This window comes from Leptonotus elevatus, chromosome 5, assembly GCF_054856555.1.
Source record: "Leptonotus elevatus isolate MCC_2025b chromosome 5, RoL_Lele_1.0, whole genome shotgun sequence".
In the NCBI taxonomy this organism is placed as follows: domain Eukaryota; kingdom Metazoa; phylum Chordata; class Actinopteri; order Syngnathiformes; family Syngnathidae; genus Leptonotus; species Leptonotus elevatus.
In genome coordinates, this window is record NC_141243.1 from 14,236,317 (window position 1) to 14,262,685 (window position 26,369).

At 40.5% G+C, this 26,369-nt stretch overlaps 1 protein-coding gene across 3 annotated transcripts; it reads left to right on the forward strand.

Moving 5' to 3' along the window:
- The first annotated feature begins 506 nt into the window (after positions 1 to 506).
- On the forward strand, positions 507 to 26,268 carry epg5 (ectopic P-granules autophagy protein 5 homolog (C. elegans)). Of its 3 annotated transcripts, none has more exons than XM_086076420.1 (45): positions 507 to 1,105; positions 1,297 to 1,914; positions 3,499 to 3,759; positions 3,854 to 4,052; positions 4,297 to 4,433; positions 4,524 to 4,631; positions 4,713 to 4,786; positions 5,385 to 5,493; positions 5,568 to 5,682; positions 5,787 to 5,937; positions 6,037 to 6,198; positions 6,274 to 6,431; positions 6,545 to 6,696; positions 7,923 to 8,063; positions 8,129 to 8,290; positions 8,369 to 8,491; positions 8,566 to 8,828; positions 8,905 to 9,045; positions 9,147 to 9,291; positions 10,074 to 10,271; positions 10,363 to 10,470; positions 10,537 to 10,659; positions 10,729 to 10,895; positions 11,553 to 11,792; positions 11,885 to 12,008; positions 12,584 to 12,728; positions 13,020 to 13,191; positions 13,269 to 13,431; positions 13,525 to 13,667; positions 13,755 to 13,911; positions 15,486 to 15,680; positions 15,757 to 15,970; positions 16,459 to 16,601; positions 16,700 to 16,907; positions 16,991 to 17,066; positions 18,266 to 18,369; positions 18,455 to 18,630; positions 18,845 to 19,072; positions 19,150 to 19,359; positions 20,839 to 20,980; positions 21,064 to 21,306; positions 21,378 to 21,591; positions 23,273 to 23,491; positions 23,575 to 23,689; positions 24,104 to 26,268. In XM_086076420.1, the coding sequence occupies exons 1-45, from the start codon at positions 1,058 to 1,060 to the stop codon at positions 24,284 to 24,286; spliced, it is 7,677 nt and encodes a 2,558-aa protein (XP_085932546.1). In that variant the 5' UTR covers positions 507 to 1,057; the 3' UTR covers positions 24,287 to 26,268. The 3 variants fall into 3 exon arrangements, with proteins under 3 accessions (XP_085932546.1, XP_085932544.1, XP_085932545.1); XM_086076418.1 differs by having other exon boundaries at positions 20,836 to 20,980; positions 24,104 to 26,267; XM_086076419.1 differs by having other exon boundaries at positions 1,300 to 1,914; positions 20,836 to 20,980; positions 24,104 to 26,267.
- Positions 26,269 to 26,369: the final 101 nt, after the last annotated feature.

The following is a 26,369-nucleotide window of genomic DNA, read 5'->3' on the forward strand; positions in this document are numbered from 1 at the left end:
TGAGTAAAAACATTTTTTAAACCATTCACCAAGGACAATCATTCTAATGCCAACCATACAGAAAAGGTGTACAGTTTTAAGAAATATTAACAAATATTCTGTATATATTTATGTAAATATACCTCTACATATACAGTATGTGCATCCTAATATATTAGAATAGTGAAGAAAATTGGATTGGCTTGGATAGACGGGATAGTTTATGCACAAACGATAGTTGAGGTTTTATTTTATGTAACTTGGTTATTGAACAAATATATATCCACTATTGCTGCTGAAATAAGGAAAATTACCTTATTGTAAGATTCATAATGACAATCTTATTTTAATTTAAAAAAATAATCTAAATAAAAATAAACGTGTGCATTGTCCTTGTGAACATTATGTGTTTCAAAAAATAAAATAAATGCGATTATATATTTGAACTGTAGTTATGATATAACGTGGGGGTTGTTTATATAAGGTTTGGCTTTCCTCGCCTTCCGTAGTAAGGTGGAGTTACCACGTGATTCAAGATTGTGACAGCACAGTTCCTGGACAAACAAAACAAATAACAACTGAACCGCAACGACATTATGTAACATGTCACCCGCTTACATTAAATGTTTTGATATTTTTATGACATGCGAAGCAAAACAAGGACGTGCGAGACGCTGGTAGCAAAATTAATAGCGAGGTAGATTGCGCGACGAACAAACAAGTCGATTCCCGTTAGCACGGTAGGTTAGCCTTGACTTCGTCGTATTATTATTATTATTTTTTTATGTGGAACCTCCTCAATGTCGTCCTGTATGTCTACTCCGTGAAGTAGACAAGCTTGTAATTGCCTTCTTAATTGTGGCCAACGAGCTTCCAAAATATTTGTGTTTACAAGTCCTGTCGGTACAGTATTTATCTTGTCTACACAGCGTGACACTTGCTGCTTATCAAAGAAAACGTTGTTTGCTGCTTTGCCCATGGATTGGTGTCGATTCTGTGTGCATAATATTGCGGAGAAAACAGTCTCTGACCGAAAAGTGTTTCCCGTGGGTGTTGTGATGTGAGACTCGACCTAAAAATGGAGGCTGTGCGACCCAAGAAGACCAAGACAAAAGTCGGTGGAAAGGTGACTATTTCACGTCTGTACTTTGCATTGGATCAGGAGGCTTATAATGGGGCGAGCCTATGTAAAATAGGTTACATTATTACAGTATACAACTTGCAAACGAATGGTTCCTTAGAGAGCATATTATTATTTGATTGTGCTTTTGATTGCTTGATCTGCTGAGTAGAGTATTTTCTAATATCTATTCTCAGCAGGTCAAGAAGCATAAAACGACAGAAGCTAAGAAAGATGCTGCCCCCTCAGCCGTTTGTGATGATGTTTCCACCTCTGAATTCACCAGCATCCCGCTATGCCTCCCTCACCAAGAACCACAAGAGGAAAAGCATGAGCCCACTCTTAACCCTGAGACTAAAGCCCAGGCATTAGATCTGCCTGCAGCGTCGCATGAAAACTTGTCGTCACAAACTGTATTAACGTCAGCGTTAACACAGACTTTACAACCCCCTTTGAATGTGTCTCAGACATCCCAAGCCACAGTGCAACAGGCACAGAAGAAAGAAACAGAGGGCACAAGCGTGTTGGTGTCCGAGCTTCAGGGCACATCGCAAGCGTCATGCGCTTCGACACATTTTGAAGTCAAACATGTCCCCAGTGCGCCTTCACTATACCCATCGGTTCCAACACTGGAGGAGGGATCCTTGCTAGAGCTTCACAGAGAAGCTGTGAAGAATTGTGGGAAAGGACCTGCAGTTTTAGCCCTTGCCGAGCAGGAATCTTCTCCTCCGAGTTTGCAGTCTCTGGAGTCTGTAGCTGAACTTTCCAAGAACAAACTCTACCCTGAATTACCAAGAACTACAACAGAAGTCCAGGTATTGTCACACACTACATAATATAAATTGCTGCAGCCTATGTTTAGAGGGTAAAGTTCAGTTTTCATTTTACCTTGCTTAATATTTTGTATTTAGCCAAATGAAACAACAGGAGGCGAGGCGTGTTATTTACCCAAGTAGAAAGAACCAAAAACCGATATTTGCTTATTTATTTGGTGTGAATGCACTTAATGACCACTTACTTTTTATTTCTTTACCTTGCTTTTAAACGTCTTTAACTCTTTTGTTTGTAGATGCTTTTTATAATTGTGTGAAGCACATTGAGTTCCCTTGTGTATGAAATGTGCTATGATAAAGCTGCCTTGCCTTCATTAGATACGCAATAATAATCTAATGATACACTTGAAGAGCTTTATCACAGATTCTGTCTTTGTAACAATAATATTGCTATTGTTTGACTATTTTAGGGTGTATTGACTATTTTTGGGCGTAATTTAACAATGTAATCTCAATTTGCAGTGGAACCCTACAAGAGTATACTTATATTTATTCATAAATATAGCCATAAACTGGTTTCATATTGTTTTTGTTATGTAGTAATAATAACAAAGTAGTAGCTTATCTTCTTTTTTTGTTCTGCACAGTTTTCACGCTATTATGGCTTCCAAAAGTTGCATGTTTGGTTAACTGGAGGTTTTAAAATTCCCATAGGTGTGAATGGTTGGTTGTCTATTATGGACAGACGGGCAGATTATCAGTGCCGATATTTAACATTTTAATGAATATAAGCATTGGTCATTTTTACAAATCTGAAGGCCGATAAAGTTGGTAGCTCTCTGAGCGGCGATTGTTTGTGAACTTAGTGAATTTTGTGTTTTCTTCAAGATTTGTAAAATTTTACAAAAGATGGCAAAGATGTTCACAGACAGATTTTAGTTGGCACAAACAGGTTTTCTTGTCAGAAAGAAATTTTGAACATGTTCTGACAAATTGTCACTCTTTAATATGTTCGCAAGTACAGAGAGATACCAGATCCATTTAAAACTGGGTTCATTTCATGAAACATTTTATGTATGTATTTATTTACATTTGACTTAACTTCATAAGAGATGCTGTTTTTTGCTTTTGTTAAAATTAAAAACGAAAATAAGTGAAAGTTTAACATTTCATTTATGATAATATTTTGGAAAACTGTAGAAAAGTATTTACTTTTTTGTTAGAATTTTAAAACAAAGCTGTCTATTTGCTTTATGTTTAAATTAAAAGAAAAACATTAAACATGTTGAAAATTAGAAAAGTTGTTTTAACAAACATGGTTTTTTTATGCTAATATTTTGTATTTTACTGCAAAAGAATATCGGCCCCAAATATCGGTTATCGGTCTCCTTGCCTACTAATAATCCGTATCGGCCCTGGGAAAAACGTATCTGTCTATCACTAATCTGTATGTGCCATGTGATTTACTTGCAACCAGTCCCATCTGACTTTGGGCTCTCCCAATCGTCGCCATCGCACCTGTCACCCCGAACAGTATAAGCAGTAGAAAAGGGCTGAATGGCTGATCATAATTATGAAATATTCATAACTTCATACCAACATCTTTTTTTTTCCCTTCTTTTGCAGCCATTCTCATTGGAGCAGCTTAGTGTTTGGGAGCCTGGCGGAGGGTTACGAACTTGGCTAGAAAGCGTTGAAGTGTGCACGACCCAGTTCTGTGCACTCGCTCGACAGGAGAGCCACGAGTTAGCCGAACTTCTGCAAAACTACTGGCGCTGTCGCAGACAGCTGACCCAATCGCACACACAATTGCACACGCAGTCGTCTGATTGTAAAAGCACTCAAAATCGTCTGTGGAGCTTCAGAGATGAACAGTTAACACTCCAGGTCCAGTGTTTCCTAAACCACAACATATACAAATTTGCAGTTAATCCAGTAAAAAAAAAAAAAAGTTTGATATATTTAAATTTCTCTCTTATAGGGTGTGTGTGCAGACCAATCCAAAGTATGTGGATACCATCGTTTCCAGCAGGCAGAGTTCAGTCAGAGTGTGCTGGCTGAGCTGAGCAAACTTTTTGAGATTCGCAGGGAACTGCTCCATCAGAAGGTGGCCTTGCATGCATATACTGCTTCGCTGTCGCGCCTCCAGGTGGAATCTTACTTGTACCGCCTCTTAAAAGGTGATATACACTTACAGTTACACTGTGACCCACATAGTTTATTTTATTGCATATTTGTGATTCTGATTATGATGCCTCAAGCTGAAATTCAATTTATACTCTGCATCTTTTTGTTGCACTCGGCACATTGAAACAGACCACACATGCAGTCAAGCGACAGTAGTTGTCGGAGTGATGGCGCGTGCAAATAGTGGCTGTACACCTGATCTGAGTTATTTTCTTGTTTGTGTATTTTTCTCGTCAGATTGTTCAGCTAGCCAAAGACAACCCTGTTCCATTCAACCCTTGAAAGATGCCATCAGTGTCCTCTTTAGCTTCACAAGAAGAGTCCTCGATGACACACAGTTCCAGGCGGACATCCATCACTGGTTGGAAATACTGGTAATACTGTACAGTAAACACACACACACACACACACTCTCTCTCTGTGGGCCACAGGGGATGCATTTTGTCACGTTTGTGACTCTTCAGGTTTCAGTACTGCTGCATGTTGGAGGGTCCGGAGAGCACCTGTTCGTGCTGTGTCATCTGCTGTGCTGTCCTGCCGGGGTGGGCAAGTGGGCTGCCCCTTTCCTTCAGGTTGGCTAAGAAGACATTGTTCTATCTCTCGTCATACGTATACAGTATTAAATATATAGAACTACATTATGATCTGTTCAGATTGAAGTATTGGGGAACACCTGTGGAGTGCAGGATTTCATGCAAGCTTTGGCTATTCTAATGTCGCCTGCTCGGTAAGTAAAGAAATAAATTCTCAAACCTGTGCTTTCAAATATGTGTTTAAGGGGAAATCAACCTAAAACTCCTCTTTACAATAATATGTTCTATGCAGCCCCACTCGCCTAAACACGACATTCTGATTAAAGCTGACTTTGTGGTATATGAGTTAAGCAGCAAAATCCACCCATTTTTATCCATCTCAGTAGGCAGCCATTTTGTCACTTGCTGTCAACTGAAAATGACATCACAGTTGCTCAGGGCTGAGGTAACGACCAATCACGGCTCAGCTTCAGAAAACAGATGAGTCGTGATTGGTTGTTACCCGAGCTCTTAGGCAACTGTGATGTCGAAATCATGCGGCAAAATGGCCGCCCCCTGAGACGGGTGGAAGTTGATGTTTAACTCGTATTCCGTATATTGTAAAGACAATTTTTGAGTTGACTAACCCCTTTAAGTAATTTTTCCGATCAAATAAGGTGTCTACATATTTGTGCAAGGTGAGTTACAGTTGTTGTATTAGATTCATGTTGTCTTGGCAATTTGTTGAATGACTAAATGATCCCATCAAAACTGCATATAACTTACCCAATTGCATTTGTGTTCTGACTGTAGACACCGTGCAGAGTTTTTGGGTCATATGAAACCATGTGAGAGCCTTAATTCGGCTTCATCTGGACCTGAATCAGGCAACTGGACTCTTGTGGATGAAGGAGGAGAAGAGGTACTTATAGCTAGCCAACTTCATCTTTAACATCATTTGACTGAATGTCAAATGCGCTGTCCTCATTTTTTTAGGATGAGGATCCAGAGAGCAGTTGGTTGCTGCTGTGTGAAGAGGACCTGGTCTCCTTGATGTCCCAGTTTCCGTTCCAGCAGCTCTATTCACACATGTTGGGAATGAGCAAGCACGGTAAATGTTTGTGCCTTTACTTTTGTCTTCTAATGCTCGAAGTAAGGGAGCAGTTAAAATGTGATTCCATTTATTAGTGAACTTACTCTCCAATTTGTTTGTAGGTGTCTATGAGCCTCAAGGGTACTCCAGTCAGAAGATGATGCGTGTGTTTGCTTTTGCTTCCTCGCTCATTGAAATTCTCGCCCTTGGCTTACAAACCTATAACAGGGCCCGGTACAGGCAGCTAGTGAAACGAATAGGACACATCATACGGTCAGTGCGCCAAGTGGTTCATGCAGTTGATGTAGTCATTTTGCCACAGATTGGCAGAAAATGTGATCACATCTTCTTTTTTTCCCCTATCTCTTCCAGGATGACACTGTGCTATGTCAGTGATCACTGGGCACAATATGCCAGTGTGACTGGTATAAGTGGATCCGGCTCTCATGTCCACTCTTTGCCTCCGGATAAGCTGCAGATGGAATATGATCATCTTTTTCTCAGGGCTGTTCTGCATGTTCTCAGAAACAAGAGGTGTGGTAATATTCCCAATATTTTCTCTTAAAAGAACAAAAAACAGGTGTTCTTATTCCTTTATTTCTTTTTCAGGTTGGGAATTTGGTTATTCATGTCTGAGATGCCATACGGGACTCTATCCAGCCCCATGCTATGGAGGATCCTTTACGTGATGCAGTGTGCCGAAACAGCAGGACTGGAAACTCTTAGTAATTCTAGTGACACACAGTTCTGCATTCAGGCTCTAAGAGGTAAACAAGCAAATCTGATAAGAATATTTACAGTGGTCTCAACAACTTTATTCTACCTGGTTTCAATGTATAAAACCCGTATGGGAGATCCTTAAAGTGCATCTTTGTTACAGAACCTGAACACCAAGACAGGTTTGAGCTGTGGTTGTGTGAGGTGAACAGCTCTGACGGTATCTCCCTCCTCACTGCGCTCGCGCACATGGCCACGCCCACTCAATACTCTGATCCTGCCTTTGTCACAACCATCGCGTTGCTGATTTACCAGGTATGACAAGAACCATGCAAAGAGACAGGGGTCTGCAACCAGTTTAGTCTCTCTCCTTTGGCTCCCCGTGGAGCTCTAAAAACAATTAGTAGCAATTTGTTTTTTGTTACATTTTTATTTTTTAGACAAAATATAATTTAAAAGAATTAATGGTTTAGATTTAAAAAAAAAAAAACCCGAATAATTACATTTTCAAAAAATGTCAGTCCAAATTTTTAAGTAGAGGTGAAAGGTAGATGAAAAGTTTTTTTTTTAATGACCTAAAAATGTCAAAAAAGTGACCATAAATATGAAAAAGGAAGATGAAAAGGCAGAAAATAAAATATTCACAAAGTAACCAAAAAGGTCCACAAAAAAAGGCAAAAAATTACCCTAAAATGTTCACAAAATTGCCAGAAGAAAGTCAGAAACTTTATTTTAAAATGGCATGAATGAAAATGTTCAAAAAGGCAAAAATGTCAGAAAACTGACAGCAAAAAAAGGCAGAAATAAGTCAAACAATAGCCATAAAATGTCACTAAAAAAGAGGCAGAAATTCACTATAATATGTTCATAAAATTGCTAAAACGGCCAGAAATTTGACAGAAAGGCATAAAGTCTCAAAATGTATGAAAAAAATAAAAAATCCTAAAACGGAAGACAAAAGGTAGAAAAAAATAAATCTCTCCATATTGGATGCTGCATATTTTTCTGTTATCTCTTGGGCCCTCAGTACATTAAACTACTAAGACTAACCCACTGTTTCCTTCATCACAATGTTCAAATGTTTTGCGGCTCCAGACAGAATTTTTATTATTTATTTGGCCTAAAATGGCTGACAGACTGATTTGACAGGAAAGGTTGCTGACCCCTGATCTATGATAGCATGAGCTACACACCAGCACAATCCAATGAGATCCCATACAAGAGCTGCAGTGGTAATTCTAATTTTGCAAGGATTATAATGCAAGTTTTGGACATTGTTAGAAATCTTTCAGTGGCTTCATACCGTGAGGTGTTCATGATATCTAGGTTACCTTATTTTTACTGTACACATACTAGAAATATATTTCAGCATGATATAAATTCCGTTTGCCTAGATTAGAAAACCGTATTATTCAATAAACTCGTTGGGGACAGTGTCTTCAACTCTAAGCTTCTTTGTAAAGGCAAAACGTTGATACAGCTCTTTTAACCTGCACATGCACAGTGCAAAACTGATTCATATCACCATGTTTTGTTTCCAGGTGTCTTATGTGAGCGTGTCCACCAGAGAAATTTACTCAAAGGTTGGAAGAGAGTTGTTGGCTACCATAGCATCGGCCCATCCCTACGTTATCTCTGTGCTTCTTGAGAGGCTGAGAGAAACCATCCAAGCTGTGGGCATGGTTAGTCATGTTTGTGTCCTGAGATTTCACCAAGGACAGTTTATAAACCCTTTTCTGTGTGATAGGTGGCACTGTACTTGTGTAAAGAGCTTCCTCTGAACCTGTGGCATCCACAACCGGAGGAGATATGTGTGATCGGAGCGTGGTTGCTCCAGCATCCTCTATCGGCTGTGGAGAATCGTCTGGCTTGTGTTATACTGGAGGGTCTGAATTGGGGATACTCACAGGTGCTTTCAAAGGTTTTCCTAGTTGCGTCATGTACTTTTCGCTTTGAAATGCCTAAGCCTGTTTGTTTGTTTTTTCAGGACGGATCCTTGGCCTTGTCGTCGTCACTCCACTGTAAAGTGGCTCTGCTGGTGGCTGAGGCCTATCAAAAGTATCTGACTGACAAACCCTATAGTGGCCTCATATCAGAAGGGATTAAACAGGTAACTCGTTGTCAGACATCATCAATACTTTATTTTGATAGCCTTTCACTGACAACGTCTCGTTTTTCCTTCAGGTGTCTTATCTTGCGAGTGTCCTTCGCTTAGGCGTGTCCCCAGAAGCGTCTTTCAGTCAATGGGCGTGGCAGCTTTTACTAAGGCTGAAGCTTCATGTCAATTCACAGAACCCAAAAGGGGCCTGGGTCGTCCCTGCTTTAGTCACGGTTCCACTTGCAGAACTTACGCATTCTCCCAGCATGCACTCTGTTCTCCGGGCTGTAAAAGCAGGCATCCCTATTGGAGCATACCTGTCAATCGCCATGACAACAGTGGGACATAGGTATGGACTCACGCATTCATAATGATTTTAACAGGTCAGGGAATGAGGTAAATCCATATGCTTGATTTTTCACCAGCCTGGAGCACTTTTGTACTGATGGCGTCAGCTTGTTGAAAAATCTGATTCAGTCTCGCCACCTGCGAGCTGCTGTGCATCTTCTAGACACCATCCTTCCCCAAATCTACCCGCTCAGTTTCTACCTTCTCAAGAACTCTCAGTAAACAAAATGCACATTTTTGACAACCATTTCTGCATTACATATTTATGAGCTGCCTCTTTAATACTTAACATCGTGTGTCTTTTTTCCGTTCATGCCAGGTTTGTAAATTGCATTCAGTTGTTCTTGCAGTACGACAGCGTATGTCCTCAAGGTGTGACGCAGCAAGTCACACACCGGGTAGCACCACTCCTCACGGGAACAACCTATGGAGACAATGTCCGACTGCTGAACAGTGTTATTCAGGTAAATTATCTGCAGCTATTAAAAACATTCTATGCAAGTTAAAGGGGAAGTCAACCTTAAGCATTTATTGACAAGAATATGTTATATGTGACCTCACTAGTCTAAACATGACATTCTGATTAATATTACGTCTGCGGAATATGAATTATGCAGCAAATCTAGCCGTTTTTTAATCCATCTCAGGTGGCGGCCATTTTGCCTCTTGCTTTTGACTGAAAATGCCATCACAGTTGCTCAGAGCTCAGGCATCAACCAATCACAGCTCACCTGTTTCCTGAGGCACTTGACATAAAGTGGCAAAATGGCCGCCTTCTGATATTGATAAAATCTGATGGATTTTGCTGCTTAACTGATATTAACCAGAATAACATATTTAGACTAGTGGGGCTGCATAGAACATATTATTCTCAAGATTTTTTTCAGGGGTTGACTTCCCCTTTAATTAAGAGTAGGGCGAGTACCTGTTATCGGGCCAATACCCAACTTTATTTAAAGGTATTATGTGGCTGCTTTGCAATCAGAAACTAGAAATGAGAAGAATAGTAAATTTGCCTTTAATTTCATGCAGTTTTAAGGAAACATGGGTTGTATAGGTCTTTCTTTCAAATTATCTTTCATTGTTGTTGTTTTTATTTGCGGGGTATTAGCAATTTTGTGTATCAAAAATCCTAGTGGTAGCGATATCGGTGTCTACGCAAGGGTACACATATTGATATCAGTCTGAAAAAAGTGGCATTGAACATCCCTATTGATTAATAAACGCATGTATATTTGTTCTCCAGAGCCATGTGGTTGAGAGTTCACAGCCCAGTCGTGTTGGTGCTGCAGCCGTGCTGGAGTTTTGGGTGGGGATTTTGACTCAGCAGAACCTATGGTACCGGGACAAAACAGTGTTGTTCCTCATGGATCAGATCTGCTGTGCCGCATTCACACATCATCAGGAAGAATGTCTGCTAAAGCTCCTGCACCAACTACATAAGGTATTTTTAAGAGCCACCATAGATTGTTTGAATCGCATATCTGATCCAATGGGAGAAGATAGTTATGCCGTGGTTTGAATGCCTCATACAGAATGCTTTGGGTTACCATGGAGATCGTGGTCTGCTCTCCTCTCTGGTAGGCTGGATTGCTGGAAATTCCACACCTTCCTTCGTAGAGGGCCAATCGCTGAGCGCAGAGGTAAGAGTCTCTAAGCCCCCAAAAATGATTGATTTCACTTGTTGACGGGATTGATGTTGTTGATAGGTTTGGTTTGCCTGGCTGGTGCTTAATATGGAGGGCACGTTTGAGGAAGACTCTCAGCTCAGACGATGTGTTGAAAATGAGCTCCTGTCAGAGTCTAATATCTCTCCAGATCAAGCCTTAAAGGTACAAAACTTTATCAGAAAGGATATATGACCTTTATCTAATCTGCTGTAAATGCTGTGCCTGAGCCAGAGAGCGCAGCAGAGGCTGAAGTTGCCAGTCACGCCATCTTTGCAACGGCTACAAGTGTACCGCTGGGCCTGGCAGGCATTGGCCACGCCCCCTGACCATCCCCTTGTACCACTGGTCTGGCAGAAGTTCCTACAGCTCTACCTCAGGCAGCCTGGTCCCGATTATGGGTATGACACATCTTTTAATCGTAAATATTTTCACCAAACTACAGTATGCGAAATAGGGTATTATACGGCCTGTGGACCTCCACAGTCTCTGACTGGCTCATGCGAGATCCTTATGAAGTCAAAATGAAACATAAAATCTCTATTGAACTAAGCCTGATTATGCTGCTTGGAGAAAAAGAGACTCTTAAAAGGAGAAGTCAACCCCATTTTTTTCCCCCCTTGACAATATTATGTTCTATGCAGGCCCGCTAGTCTAAATTTGGTTAATATTGTGTTAGTGGAATATGAGTTAAGCAAATGAAATCCAGCCGTTTTTATCAATATCAGAAGGCGGCCATTTTGCCACTTGCTGTCGAGTGAAAATTACAACACAGTTGCTCAGGTCTCAGGTAACAATCAGCCACTGCTCAGCTTCAGAAAACAGGTGAGCTGTGATTGGTCGTTGCCAGAGCCCTGAGCAACAGCAAGTGTCAAAATCGCCGCCCCCTGCGATGGATAAAAAATGGCTGGATTTTGCTTCATAACTCCTATTCCACAAATGTAATATTAATCACAAGGTCATGTTTAGATGAGTGAGGTCACATATAGCATATTAATGTCAAGAAATGTTTAAGGTTGGCTTCCCCTTTAAATGCATTAAGTATCTGTTTGCTCCAGATTGGCTGCAGGTGGATGCATTGGGCGCCGATTCTTCCAGGCTTCTTCTCAAGCCACTATGCTACGAGACCTGAGGCAGAGAATACAAACCATATCTGACTTTCATCATGCTGCCAGCCTGGCCCTGAAGGTGCCCCCGACACACGCAGCAATCTCAGCAGACAACCAGTGCGACCAGCATCCCGGCAGCCCTTGTCGCTCGTACCTCACCTCTCCTCAGCTACACACAGAGTTAGTCAGGTAGGTTAACTGCTTTACTTAGAGCAAATACACTATTTTTAATTCTAACTGTGACATTTAGCTAAAAGCTAAGATAATTTTTTGTCCTGCAGGTTGTTTGGTGTTTTTGCTGTGTGGTTGGATGATGAAACTCTGCAGAAGCAGGAAGTTTACCTTCCCTCTCTTCCTCCCGAATATGAACCACACAGACTTGCACAGGTTATGCAGCAGCAACAGGTCTGTGTTAAACGTCTTGAAAAAATAATCAAATATATAGGGCTGTCAAAATTAAAGTGTTAACTCTGGAGATTAATTTACATTTCATTAAAGCGTTAAAAAAAATTACTCAGCTCAATCTGCAGCCAAACAAGTCACTGGCGGGAACTATAAGTAGTTTTACTTTCTGATTTACTTGCTTGATGCTTGTTGGAGAACTCTAAAGCTGCAAGCGAGAAATTCTGAGAATTGTTTTTGTGAGAGAAAAAAATGGCCTGTAAAGCGGAGTCCATTTTGATCGTTTTAACAGTTGTATTTTGCAGAAGTATTGTATTCAAGGATCAAAGAAAGCTATTGGAACAGTCTTTGATTCTAAATATACTTTCTATTTGATAGTTCTACATTAATTTGAAGATTTTACTCAAATTTAAGCGGTTAAGAAAATGGATGGATGAATGGATCTGTTACAAGCTTTAAAGAAAAAAGTAGAAGTAGAAAAGTGATTAATTATTTTACTCGTTTGACAGCACTAGTTATTATGAACAGTAACACAATTAAACACTTTACATTGACAAATCGAATACAATTTTGTTTAGGAGCTATGGCTGGAGTATGTGGACCAAGAGCGTCTTCAGTATGACAGGAGCGAGGTTCTGTCCCTGTGGGAGAAGGTGCAGAGTGAGCCATCTTTCCTTCAAACTCAAAATTCCAGCTTCACGGACTACACAAGCCTCAGCAATGGTACAAAACAACAGTGCAAATTATTGTTCACTGAAGTAGAATCTCAGTTGTGAGATCTGAGATCTTGTTTACCACAGATTTTTTTTTTTTTTTTAGAAGATACTAATGTATGGGTTCTCACCAAAATGTATTTTAAACATATTTGTGGAATACCTTTCCATCATAACAAATCCAAGTTGATATTTAAATTATACAAAAGATGGCCACACAAACAAATGTATTTAAGCAGCAGAGGACATTATAGTATTATGGTAATAAAAGTACTAAATGGTTGAGTCTCTTGTTCTGCAGCAAAGGAGCGTATCCAGTCCAACTTGCAGAAGCATCCAATTCCACGTCCACCTCCTGAACTCCAACACATGAAAACTCCAGTGGCTGAAGTTCCCGGCGTATGTCTCTCTGACTCCAAAGCTGCTTCTGAACTGCTGCAGCGGGATCTCAGCATACTGCACGACCAAGCCAGGTATCTTGAAAACATAAAACATCACAAAACGCTAATGGCAAAACACCAACCAGATATCTGTGTTAATGCGGTGTCAGGATTGCAGTATCACAAGAAGCCCAGCAGGTGGCGATGGAACAGGAGCTTCTGGAGAGTCTTCCTCTGCTTTACAAAAACAGACCAGAGCACGTGACCATGACCCTGGAATGTAAAGGGAGAGGAGGGCAGCCATGCCAGGGTCCAGCTAATATCACCGTCACAGTAGGACCACTTTGACTGCACTGCACAAACATTTTCTCTTGGTCTCGCTGTGAATTGTTCACCTCTGTGACTCTTTGTGTTCCAATTGTGTAGTGTGAGTGTGTCCAGCGACAGGAGGCAGTGCAGACTCAGATAACCACATTGCGAAGGGACATCAAGAACCTTCAGACTGATGCTATGGCTCCGCCTCCTCAAAGCCTGGCTCATGCTGCTGTCCACACAGAAAACTTCATCACGTAAGTATAAACAAATAAAACATATTCAGCAAAAGTGTAGATAGATGTTTTTTTGTAGCTGAAATTGTGTATTTATTATGTGTGCAGAGCTCTGGTGAACATGTACAAATCACAAAAATCCCCATCAGTGCAAAATGTTGGCGTGTCAGCATTCTACCAGGTGGTGTCCTATGTGTGTGAAGACACACTGCGACATCCACCAACACGTCAGTATCTCTCCTCGTGTGTGGAGATACTGGGACAGGTACACATCTGCACACACACAGACACATGTTACTGTTGCTGCGTGTTTACAGTAATGATGCACTAGTGATAACAATAAGAATAGATAGAATTCAGTAGATTGCAGACCTCTGCCAACGATTGTAACACAACCCACTTCATGCATATGCTGGAAGACTTTAAGATTCATGCTTTAGTCACAGAGAAATTCAAGTGAAAACAAAAAATCCATGAGTTATTCTTTGAACATGTCCCAATTATTAGTAGTAGTAAATTATTCTTACTGAAAAAAAATATGATCCAGCTAGAGCTTCCAGACCCTGGCCACATTGGGGTACTTGCACATTGGGGTACTTATCCATAGGACAAGAATCCTCCAAAATATAAATGTTTTTGCCTGGCCTTATGTGTCAGCAAAGATTCATGAGTATTCGCCTAAAAAAAAACAGCATAATCTGCCTTTGCAAACAGTGCATCGCCACGGCAACAGCGTGCAACGACATAAAAAGCCTTCAATAACTTTTCGTCTTAAACATCATTAGATGCACGGCTAAGTTTGTTCAATTATGACCTCTATAAAAGGCCATGAATGGCCCCCAATTCCAAAATAAATTCAAAATGGCGGACTTCCTGTTAGGTACTTTTTTGTTTCTTGAGCTGTTACATAGGCCTCCCATTTTTTCTAGATATATGTGAAACTTATTTATTAAAAAATGTATAGGGACACTACTGAGGCATTTTTTTAAAGGGGAAGTCAACCTTAAACATTTATTTACAATAATATATTATATGTGGCCTCACCTCAGTAGTCTAATCATGACATTCTGATTATTATTACATTTGTGGAATATGAGTTATGCAACAAAATCACAGTTGCTCAGGGCTCAGGCAACGACCAATCACAGCTCACCTGTTTTCTGAAGCTGAGCTGTGATTGGTTGTTACCTGAAACCTGAGCAACTGTGATGTCATTTTCACTCGACAGCAAGTGGCAAAATGGCTGCCTTCTGATATTGATAAAAACTGCTGGATTTTGCTTCTTAACTCATATTCCACTAACGCAACATTAACCAAAATACCGTATTTAGACTAGTGGTGCGTGCTGCATATAACATAGTGTTGATTTCCCCTTTAAGTAATTGCACAATAATCCTCTAAAATGTAAAAGTTTTTTTTGTCAGGCCTAATGTGTGTACAAGGTTTCATGAGTTCATTTTTTATGAGCATAATTTTTCTTTACAAACCGTGCATCGCCATTGCAACAGCGTGCATCATTAGATGAGACACCCAAAGACGATCGGATAAATTCTCTTGGAGGAGACATCTATAAAGGCCAGAAATTGTGCAAAATTCCAAAATAAATTCAAAATGGCAGATTTCCTGCTAGGTTTAGCTAATGGCTCCAAAATCCTTTTTTGTAGGTCTTGTGCAGTTACGTACATCTCAAAAGTTTGGTGAGCTTTCGTAAATGTTTAAGGTCTCAAAAATGTGATTGTTTGCAGAGGAGAAGAAGAAGAAGAATTCCTACAGGAACAATAGGGACCTAAATAGAACATCCATGGTTGAGGTGATAAAAGAGTCTTCTTTTCTATCAAGGTGTTCATCCAGAGCAACGCTGAAGAGTGTAGCCGTGTCCTGAAGGCCATCTTGGAGCAGAGGCGTCTTTGTCCTCTCATTTCTCCCTTTTTCACGCCTAATGCAGCCCCTGCCCAGCTGGTCTCCCTCTACCAAGATGTGGTGACATCACTACACCTTGATAGTGCAGATGTCATTTTCATGCTGCTCACTAAGGTCAGCCCCATTAGTGGAGAAATCTCAAGCACAACCACAGCCATTCTATTTCAGTTTCCTTTTGTATACATTTCAGTTTGATTTGTCCGCCTGGCTGAACGAAGCGCATCCCGTGTTTTCCGAGAGGACACGATTATTAGAATTAGTCCATGGTGGTCTTTGTGTCTGCGGCCGAGATCCCGAACCGGAACTTCTCACCCCTTTTCACCTTTTCACCAAACACTGGACCTCACTTTTACGCCACCACTTCCCTGACCACTACAGTGATTGCTTGCGTCTGCTTATGACCAGTAAGTGTGTCTGTTTCGCAGGTAGTCAAAGTCAGATGGTCTTCTCAGAACAAATGAAAATGTTTGTCAGCCATAATGTCAAATTGAATTGGTGGCAACAAGACAAGAGCCCACAAATTGCTAAAAAAGATTTTTTTAGCACCACCACTGAGTCATAAGAGACTTGCTAGTTTTTCCGCATATTCATATTTTCCTTTTATCTCTTAGTTGCGTGATAATGTGCGTTGGAGGACTGCCATCCACTCATCATTCACTCTTGCAAAGCATTAAATAAGTGGAATATGGTGAAATAAATCTGTTTTTATTTTATTTGTATTTAACAAGACAATTATTGCTGCGGTGGTCTGAATTTTAGTGTGATGGAACGTCTGTCTCTTGCTTTTATTTATTGCTAATATTGACTATGATTTTCAGAGAATCCATTATTTTAGTCTTACTTGACTCAAACATTTAGTCATTATTCAAAAACTTTTTTTCCCACTTAACAGGCTCCTCAAACCAGTTACTAAGTCCAGAATGCTGGAAGGTGACCATGCGAGTGCTCGGCTGCTCACCTCTACCCCTCTCGACACGCGCGTCGGCATCCACAGGGTCTCCCTACAGATCACCAATCACCCTTTCTCCTCAGCAGGTGATCACCTAAATGGTTATTTCCATCAATGAATCAAATATCATCTTAAGCTTGTACAAAATGGGATTTGAAGCCTGCCATTGTTGTGTTTCTAATAGGTGGAGGAGACAATAGTTTGGCTTAGTGATTACTTCCTGCGCAGTCGTCTCAGCAAACCCGATCTGCGTAGTTTTGGCCTCTACTCTGCCTGGTCTCCTTACATCAGCGAGGTTGTTACTTTCTGGGACTATTTAATCAGCTGTCTAAGCAGTGTGTCACTTAGCAGCTGTGCCAGAGACTCCGTGGGCAGCAATAGAACAATGAAAGGTAAATCACAATCATTCATTCAGCGTAATGCTTTGTGCTCAAGCTTCATTTGTCATCTCAAAATGAATCTGGCACTCTTACAGCTCTTCATGAACTCCACAGTAAGATTGTGAAGTTATTTAAGCCTTGGATCTTTCCACTGAACACTGAAGATGGAAGGTATGTCGGCCTTTGAGAGCCATGCTGAACTGATGGGGTGTGTAGGTGGAATTGTATAGCTGTATCATCTTACATAAATAATGATTGCACAGCAGCGAAACACAATGTGAGGTGGATGAGTAATTGACAACAATGGGGGACATTTATAGCATTTTCTCTTTCTTTTTAATACACAGCTGTCTTTTACCTACCTATCAAATCTACATAAAAAATCAATACATGTACAGTATAGAATCAATGTTGCATTTAATCCATTGGAGAAATGATATGTGACATGTATATTTAAATATGTCACTCTCTTGTTGGGAAAAATGGTTAAGGTGCATTAAAATCAAACAGCCCTTTTTCAAAATTAAATGAATTAGGATCATTTGAAAATAATAATTTTTAGATGGGAATTTTTTTTATGGAGTGATTAATGATGACATGCGTATTTATGCACGTGAGAACTGCACCCATCTGTAAAAGTGTGAAAAGTTAAAAATAAAGAATTACAACTACAACAAAAATATGTCACTCTAGGTCAGGGGTGCTCAATATGTTGGTGGCAAAGGCAGATGGTATGTCACATGACGTAAAAAAAAATCCTATCATCCAAATGAGACATGGTCACAGTTTCCCCTATTTAACATTTGTGGATGCAGTATATTGAAATGGTTATTTGGGGGTTTCATATGTATGCAAGGTCATTCCTGCCAGTAAAAAAAATGTGTTTTTGTTTTGTTTTTTATTTATTTATTTTTTTGCTGTCAGTGGTCCGTTTCCGCCAGTGGGGGAAAAAATATTTATCACTGACAGAAGTCCATTTACGCCAGTGGGGAATTTAATTTTTTTTTTTTTCCACTTGTCAGAAGCCCGTTTCCTTAAAAAAATGTCAAGTACATTTAATTATACAATACTGTCATAAAATCAACTTTTAGATTCCCGTTGAGTACGACATGGTCTTCATGTAAACTCTTTCAGACTTTGCTCGCCGATGAATGGCTTGCACATGCCACATGGAGGTCTGATAGAAGATCTTCAACTAAAAAAACAACCACCAAAAAAAAGACATTTTTTTTTTCTCACTTCTCTGACTTCCATTGGTGGAAAATGGGTCCTCTGACAGTATTTTTATTTATTTTTACTGGCGGGAATGGGCTTGTGGATACTCTGTTTTACTTTTAGCTAATTGTCATCAAGCCAATTTTTTGTCGCAGTAATATCAAATGCTACCCATGGCTGGAGACGGATGCAAGTGAAGCCGGTTGTCTGGTCGGCCTCTACGCTCAACTCACTGACAAACTGCATCAGAGATTCAAAGGTAGCTTACAAACCATTGTCTGCCAGGTCTTGGGTTTATATGTTGTGTGGGATATCCAACTGCAAAATGTGCACATACATTGCAGACCGCCTCCTCCCTGGTCAGAGAGGTGCCCTGTGGCTTAGTGTGATGCAGTACTGTGAAAGCTGCACTTCTCCACGGACACCCGAGTACCTGTTGTACCTGCACCACTCTCACCTGCGTAACCTGCCATGGAGATATTTGCATCCTGACACAATGCTCATGGAGCAGCTCTTCAATGTGAGACCCTCTTACTGCTGAGACTTATCACATTTTCTTTATCTTTCAAGCAAACTCCTGACTCATTGTGAGTTATTTTGGATATTGTATATGCTTGTGTTGTAATGACACATTGCCAGGGTTAGATGATTTATGTACAGTCATCTGTGGGTGAAAACTTCTTTGGTTTTTCCGAGTCAGGTTTTTATGTTCTCATTTATCGATGTACCTACAGGTGGAGAGAGGAAGTCCTAAAAACTGCTTCCTGTTTATGGGGGAGGTTTTATGTGAAGTGAACTGGATCAGCGTCCTAAGCCACCACTTACACCCGCCTCCAGAACCCGTAACAGGCCCACATGAGTCCAATGTGGACCTTCAGAAGACTGAATCGCACACCATGCTGGTGTATCTGTTATACTTGCTGGTTTTCCTGGCCAAAGAGGAGCGGCTCCTCAGCCAACAGGTGACTCTGAAATAATATTTAACAACTCGGGTCTCCAAGACGCAACAACAACTTATATTTTGTCCCTCTTTATCCAGGACTCCCCGCTTCTCAATCTGTTGATCCAGTGCACAACTCTGCCTTGGCACCAGCTCGATCTGTCGTCTTACCAAGGGGTCTTGGCATATGTCAACACTCACTACACGCCCTCCCTGCTGCTTAGCGCTGCTTCTGCATCTCAGTTGTTGCTTCAATCACTGCGTAGTGCTGCCGGACTTCACCCCAGCCCTTATGAAGCTGCTCACATGGTATGTCAGTTTCAGTATGTACACATTTTTCTTAAACGCAGTAACATTACATTAAATACATAGTACGTTTACATACACTATATACATTTGTCGGCAATGTATTTCTGGATGTTAGAAGCTCAATTTATTATCTGAGTGCTGGCGAGTCCACCATTTTTGACAATAACGAGTGTACTACTCCACACTAGTGAAATGTTTTCCTTTTTAATATATGTACCGGAATAGCCCCAATTATAAATATCTCCCACGTAAATGGAAAGTATAAATATATATATATACAATATACTCAGTGACAACCTGGTGAGATCCACATCTTCGTTGCCCTCGTAATTAGTTACACTTGTACAGTCTAATGAGATCCATTACGAGAGATGAAAAAAAATCTACTTTTGTTGTCAGAGATGTTTATTTAACCGTGAATTAATAATGGAACTGTATGGTTATTTTTATGCATGCATTTTTTTTTCCTCTGTTGAGACAAGTGCACTTTTACTCCCGTCATGTTGCATATTTCTTTTTTGAGGTGTCTTAATACCCCTTACCGTATTATTTATTTCTATTAGATTTTATGCACCCTTTTCATGCTGCACTTGCTTTTCTTGGGGTGCGCCATGGGGCAGCGCATAAGGTTCAAAGCTCTTCTTGCTTATTGGTTTACAATGGACCCAGCTGGCGCGAATAGCAAAAACCGCGTTTAATTGACGGATGTTAAAATGCACTGGGGGGATTTTTTTTAACCCAAAGAATTGTTAGTAAAAATAAATAAATACAAAAAGCAGTGATGAATATTCAATTCCTACACACAAAACCCAGATAAAATATTTTTAGAACTCAGAAATAAATCTGCAAAAAAGAGAATCGTCAGGTGCCGAAACGCAAGTATGTGGGGGTCCATTCTGTTGCTGATAGCGCTCTGAGGTCACTCTGCCAGACCCTCCCCAATTGGATGCGCTTTCTGACGTCACAGCAACGCTGCTCTCAAGTTGACATTTTTTAACTCTGTGGCACATCATGTCATGGCCAACGGCCACCTTCCTCATCGCACTACAGCACAATGCCGCATTCCGTTCTCGCGCACATACACAATGAATGACGGCACATTGCTAAGTGCAGTGTGAAAAGTCATTTGTTCCTTTATTTTTTGATTTCTTATACACCTATAACATAAAATATATATTAATTTTAAACTTATTATTATTATTATTATTATTTTCACTACATGAGAGGGATAGTCCATCAAGTGTACAGTTACATTGAAACATAGATTGCAAACTACACACACATAATGCTATAACCATCTGTTGCCCAAATGTAATGCTGTATATTGTATACAGAATAAAACATTAGAAAATCCAGCTTTCTGTTCGTAATATACAGCTGTGCACTTTGCTCAAGACCAAAACATCCCTTTATAATCCACTTCTATAGCAAGTTGTGTAAATCAGTCACCGTTAAGTGTGATGATGTGTGTGCCAGGAGGAGACGCAGAAGGCGACCGCATACGTGTGCTGGTGTGTGCGGTGTTTAGTGGCTCTGGAGCAAGCAGGCAGCATTAGTGTGAGCATCCTGGAGACACAGCTGGAGACGCTGTTGGAAAGCATTGTCACATTCAGCCCGCCTGGTGAGCTCGTCTTTTTCCTTCCTTATCTTCATCCTTAGTCAAGTAATCCGGCACCATCTGGCTCTTCCTCCTCTCCTCCACAGAAACGGGTTTGGAGCAGAGGCACATGGCGTTCTGCAGCCTTTTTAGCGGCGCGCTGGCTGCGCTCAACGGAGTCAGCGTCTCTACAGGCGAGGCGCTCGCACTTCGCGTCATCACCTGGCTGGACAGGAAGGAGAGGGGCTTTCCAATTCTGCCTCTGCTCACTGCTTGCTCCCGCTGTCTGGCCTCAGTGAGTCACATGACGCGTATCATGGAGGCGTGCATCACAGCTCACTTTGACCATGGTAAGTGAGCAACTTGGAATCGTCGACTGTCTGCTTGTAACGTAACATCACCGTCGCGTTTCATTGCCCAGCCGAGGAGGAGAGCGTTGGCTGGGGTCCTGTGTTGGCATCACTGCAAGTGCCCGAGCTCACAGTGGAAGACTTTCTGTCTGAGAGCCAATCAGGGGGCAGCTTCCTCACACTCTATGCCTTCATCCTGCAGCGCCTTAACTCTGAACACACGGCAGCCAATGAGAGGAGGACCCTGGCTCTAATCAACACATGGACCAATCAGGTTTTCCCCAGGTTTGAGAGTTATATTGCAAAACCTGTTTAGAATGATGTTGTTTAAACGGCACATTCACACAAGAGCTACATGATCAGTCCACATTCACTATACTAGCAGCAGAGGAAGTTGAAAACCCTTATGGCTCACATAAGTCACATGTATGGGAGCCTTTTTTTTTTTTACGTTACATAGTTGCGACCAACATCAATACAATGCTATCTCAAACTCATATTCTACCCATCATTTAAGATTCTAAGAAATCACTAGTTAATTTGGCCGTCAATGTATGGTAGGCTACGGCACAAGTCTCGGACGTAGCTGTTAGCATTAGCAATGATTTGACAGCTGGTACCTGGCTTGCTTTCTTTACTCCTTTTTCAATAATCTGGACCAAGGCTACTTTGTTATTCATATTTAAGGAAAGGGAATTTGCCTTAAATTGAACTTTGAGGTATTTTTCATTTATTTTATAAAACACTGTTGCATATTAAAAGGAACCCCGACTGTCATGACAACTTTACTCGTACGTCCAAATAAAGTTTCTACAAAATGTATTAAACTGGAAATTATTTTTGAAAAATGAATCTCATAGTTATGTTAGTGACAACCAAATAAATAATATAAAGCAAAGTTGTCATGACAGTCGGGGTTCCTTTTAAGTGATGCTTAACTCATTGAGCCATTTTCAGCAGCAAAAAGTTAATATTTTGTCCAGAACGAATTTGGTAACTTCATTATTTTTCATGTATAATTAATACCTTAAATTCAAAATACTAATTTTTCCACTTGCTGTCAACTGAAGATCACATAACTTGTGCTGAAGATGTAGATAACGACCAATCATGGCTCAGTTTGCTGACCAAACCCAGAAAACAGGTGAGCCATAATTGGTCGTTACCTACTTCCTCAGCACAGGTGATGTCATCTTTAGTCGACAGCAAGTGGAAAATTTTGTTTTTAAAGTTATTTATTGTACAAGAAAAATAATGAAATTATCAAATTCATTCTGGACAAAAAAAAATTACTGCTGAAAATGGCTCAATGAGTCATGTTTCCCTTTAAATGAATGTAAAAAAAAAAACGTTCAACTCAAAATGTCAAATATAGCCGTTTCGATTTTAGGAACACAACTTTAAGCCTTTAATACCTTATTTTACACATGGACCATGTATAAAATTAAAGTTGTGTTTAAAAATCCCAAACGGCTATATTACACATTTTGAATTGATTGTTGTTGTTTTTTTATTTAATGGGCAAAAGCGTTTTACAAAGACAAAGTACTATTTATCTTTCTTCTTCTTTTTTTTTGCTGATTCCAAAAAACGATCAATCCATGACTCAAATCCGTGATCCAATCCGAACTGTGACTTTTGTGATCCGTTGCACCACTAGCAGAAAACATCCCCAAAACGAAAAGCAACATAAGCAAACAAATGAGCCCGTCTCAACCACCTGCAGGTTACATAACTCATTAAGAAGAAACTGTTCATAAATCCTACCTAAATAAATACGTGTTTCAGAAATGTTATCAAAACAGCATAATTGCAGGGGAGATACCATATAAATACTTTTTTTTTTTTTTACATATTAAAGCAGACACAAACTTATAGCACACCTTTTAAACACATTGTGAACATATTTGATAGAACCGAGCCACATGCATCATTTAACATGATATATTATGTTCTGCGTCTCCAGCGGACCAAGCGATGAAGCCAAGCTGTTTCTGTGGTGGCACAAAGCACTGAATCTGTCACTGGAGCATCTGCAGCCTCAAGCGGGCCACGGTGAATTATCAGGAGTGGTCACAGGTCTGTTGAGGTTGCAAACCAGGCTGCTGCAGCTGGGAGAGGAAAGACTCAATTCTGGCCTACTCGGGGCCATCGGTCTCGGGAAGAAGTCCCCCGTTTCCAACAAGTAAGCTCTCGAGCATTATGGTCATTAGACTTTCGCTGGCTGTGGTAATGCAGCTGTTGAGGCTGACTGTATTGTGCATTTAGATTCAGGGTGGTGGTTCGCAGCCTGGCAGCATTCCTCTCCGTGCAGGTGGCGTCAGAAAGTGAGCTCCGACTCCAGCCCACCGCTGATTTGCAACCCTCTGCAAAAGCACAGCAGGTAGACCGCTAATGCACTGCCCCTTTTAGACTCTTTAAAAAAAAAGGGAAGTGGGGGTGGCCATTTTGCTATAAATGATAATCATACTTGCTCAGGTTAACAACCAATCATGGCTCACGGGTTGTCTGAGTTTGGTCATGTGACATTTGCTTGAGCCCTGGGCAACTGTGATGTCATTTTCAGTCGACAGCAAGTGATAAAATGGCCGCCCGCCCAAATGGATTAAAACTGTTTAACTCAGAATACCGTGTTTAAACGAGTGGGGCCCACATACAACATATTATTCGAAAGAAAATATTTGACTTTCGCTTGAATTATTTCCTTAGCTCATTCACTGCCATTGACGGCTATAGTGGTCTAAAGATCTATTTGAACTGGTCTGCCTGTAAATGACTCGATGTTGTTTTTGCACAGACGTTGGGGATGCTTGAAGCCATGACCAGCAATAAGCAGTACGCTGAATTGGAGGACTCGTTGAAAAAATCCCTTCAGTTCATCCGCTACCCAGGTCACTGTCTTAAAGATGGACCTCGACTCCTGGCCCTGCTAACAAACCTGCTCTACCCTGACCTCAGATACTTGCACATTATGCATTGACATTGACCCAAATGCTGCCTGATGGGATGAATCCTTTTGGAAAACAACGGCGTATCGAAACTGGGACTACTGTTAAGTGGCCTTTGTTGTAAGAATCATCTCTGTTCATTTATGGATGAACCTATCCCATTTATTTGCATCCCTTTGTTGCACTTTATTCCTTCTCTTATCATCAAGACTTTTCATTTTTTGCGTCTTTTGATGAGTCATCTGTTGATTAGCGTGGTGTATTTCTCAAGACTGGTACAGATAGTTCCAAGAAGAAATCTAACAAGAAAAGAAAAAGGGAGGAAGTTGAAGGACATACTGAACACAAAGCTTTTAAGAATAGTGTGGAGAATACCCACAAAATAGTTTCACACAAAAGACTGCTGCCTTTCCCAATGAACTAGAAACCACTATTCGGTATATTCACGTCGAACCAAAAGTGCTTTCAAAGAAGGTAAGAGCTGCACTGAAAAGTACAAAAACACCGTGAGGAGGAAAAAAACCGAATGTTCCCTGAATAAAGTTGTAATATTACAGGAATAAAATCATATTTTTTTACATTAGCACATGTGGATTATATAAACGTATAACGCTGACGATAGTAGATTACATGTCTGATCTGGAGAATAAACTACACATGCTAAAATCATCAACCACAAGTGATTTGAACAAATATTTTAGTATGTTGAATATATTTGGCAGATATCCAGTGAGAGTTTATTTGGAAATGTTGTCCCTAAAATGATTACTTTTATTCTTGTAATATTATTTTTCCTTATACTTGATTATAATATTTACTCATAATTGTACATGTTTTTCTTTTCAGTGTGGCTATAATACTTCTTGGTCAGATCCCACCCCTTTTTTTTTTTAACCAGAGACGTGAAATTCCTTTTTTTTTATGTGTGCACACAAAAAATGGGGAGTGATATTTACTATTTAAAGCCTAGTAAAGGTTGATGCACTCCAAAATTCTAAGTAAATTTTACAAGGAGTTTAACTACAATTTCTGATGTGAAAAACTGGATTTTTTTTTCAAGTAAATATCAATCCCCATTTTTTTTTGTGTACAAAAAACTACATTGGGGTACTTGTAGATCCATAGAGTACCACTTCCCCCCTTTGAAAATCATACGCACGCGCACAAATGGTGTTATGTAATGGCCTTTTGTTGAAATTCACCTCTTTTCACACATTTTCACAGTGCGTGTCGTGCGGTGACTGTTGATGTCTAAAGCCTTTCTTTGTACGAGTCAGTGATCAGAAACGAGCCTAACGAGGAACGACCGTCTCCCGCCTGCTGTTTGTTTCAGTATTGGGTAGAGAAAGCAGAGACAAAAAAGTGGAGCCACAATGCGTGAAGAGAATCTCAGCAAACAAAATGTTTTTTTTTCTTCTCCAGGAACAACACTGGAGTTGTCCGAACTGCAAAATAAATCATCTTTGTGTAAGAAGAAGTGATTCAGGCGTGGATGTGTGTGTGAGGCAAAACTCACGTGCGCATACGTCGGGTGTCCTCGCCTGACACAACTTCAGGCTAGCGTAGTCTCTATGGTTACACAAAATGATATAAGTGAGAGAGGATGGGTTGCTCTAAGAGAGAAATAAAGAGGGGGGCTGCACATGCTCTCGTTTCTGCGTCTTTCCCACGTGCGCTCGTGTAAAGCGTCTGTCTGGCGCTCTCATCGACCTTCTGTTCGCTTGTCTCTCAGCTCAGGTGGCAAAGGATACGATCAAGGGGGCCCAATTTATGTAACTCGGCCATGATGGGTAGCACATATGGAGTTTGCACCCGCACGCATCTTTAAAAATCAGACAAGCACTCCTGGCAGACACATCGCTGTCTGGCACGTCCCTGTGTCACCATGGAAACCCAGCATCAGGTCAGGAATTGTTGGTCCTAGACGCTTGTAGACCACAAACAACTGTGCACTTTCAGAGACATGCTACTTCTGTTATATTACTATACGTGTATTATTCGACCCTTTATAGTACTTTTTTTTTAACTCATTCACTGCCATTGACGGCTATAGACGTCAAGAATTCATTTAACTATTTCTGTTAGTTTAACATTTTTCCCACTTTTGTTAACAAG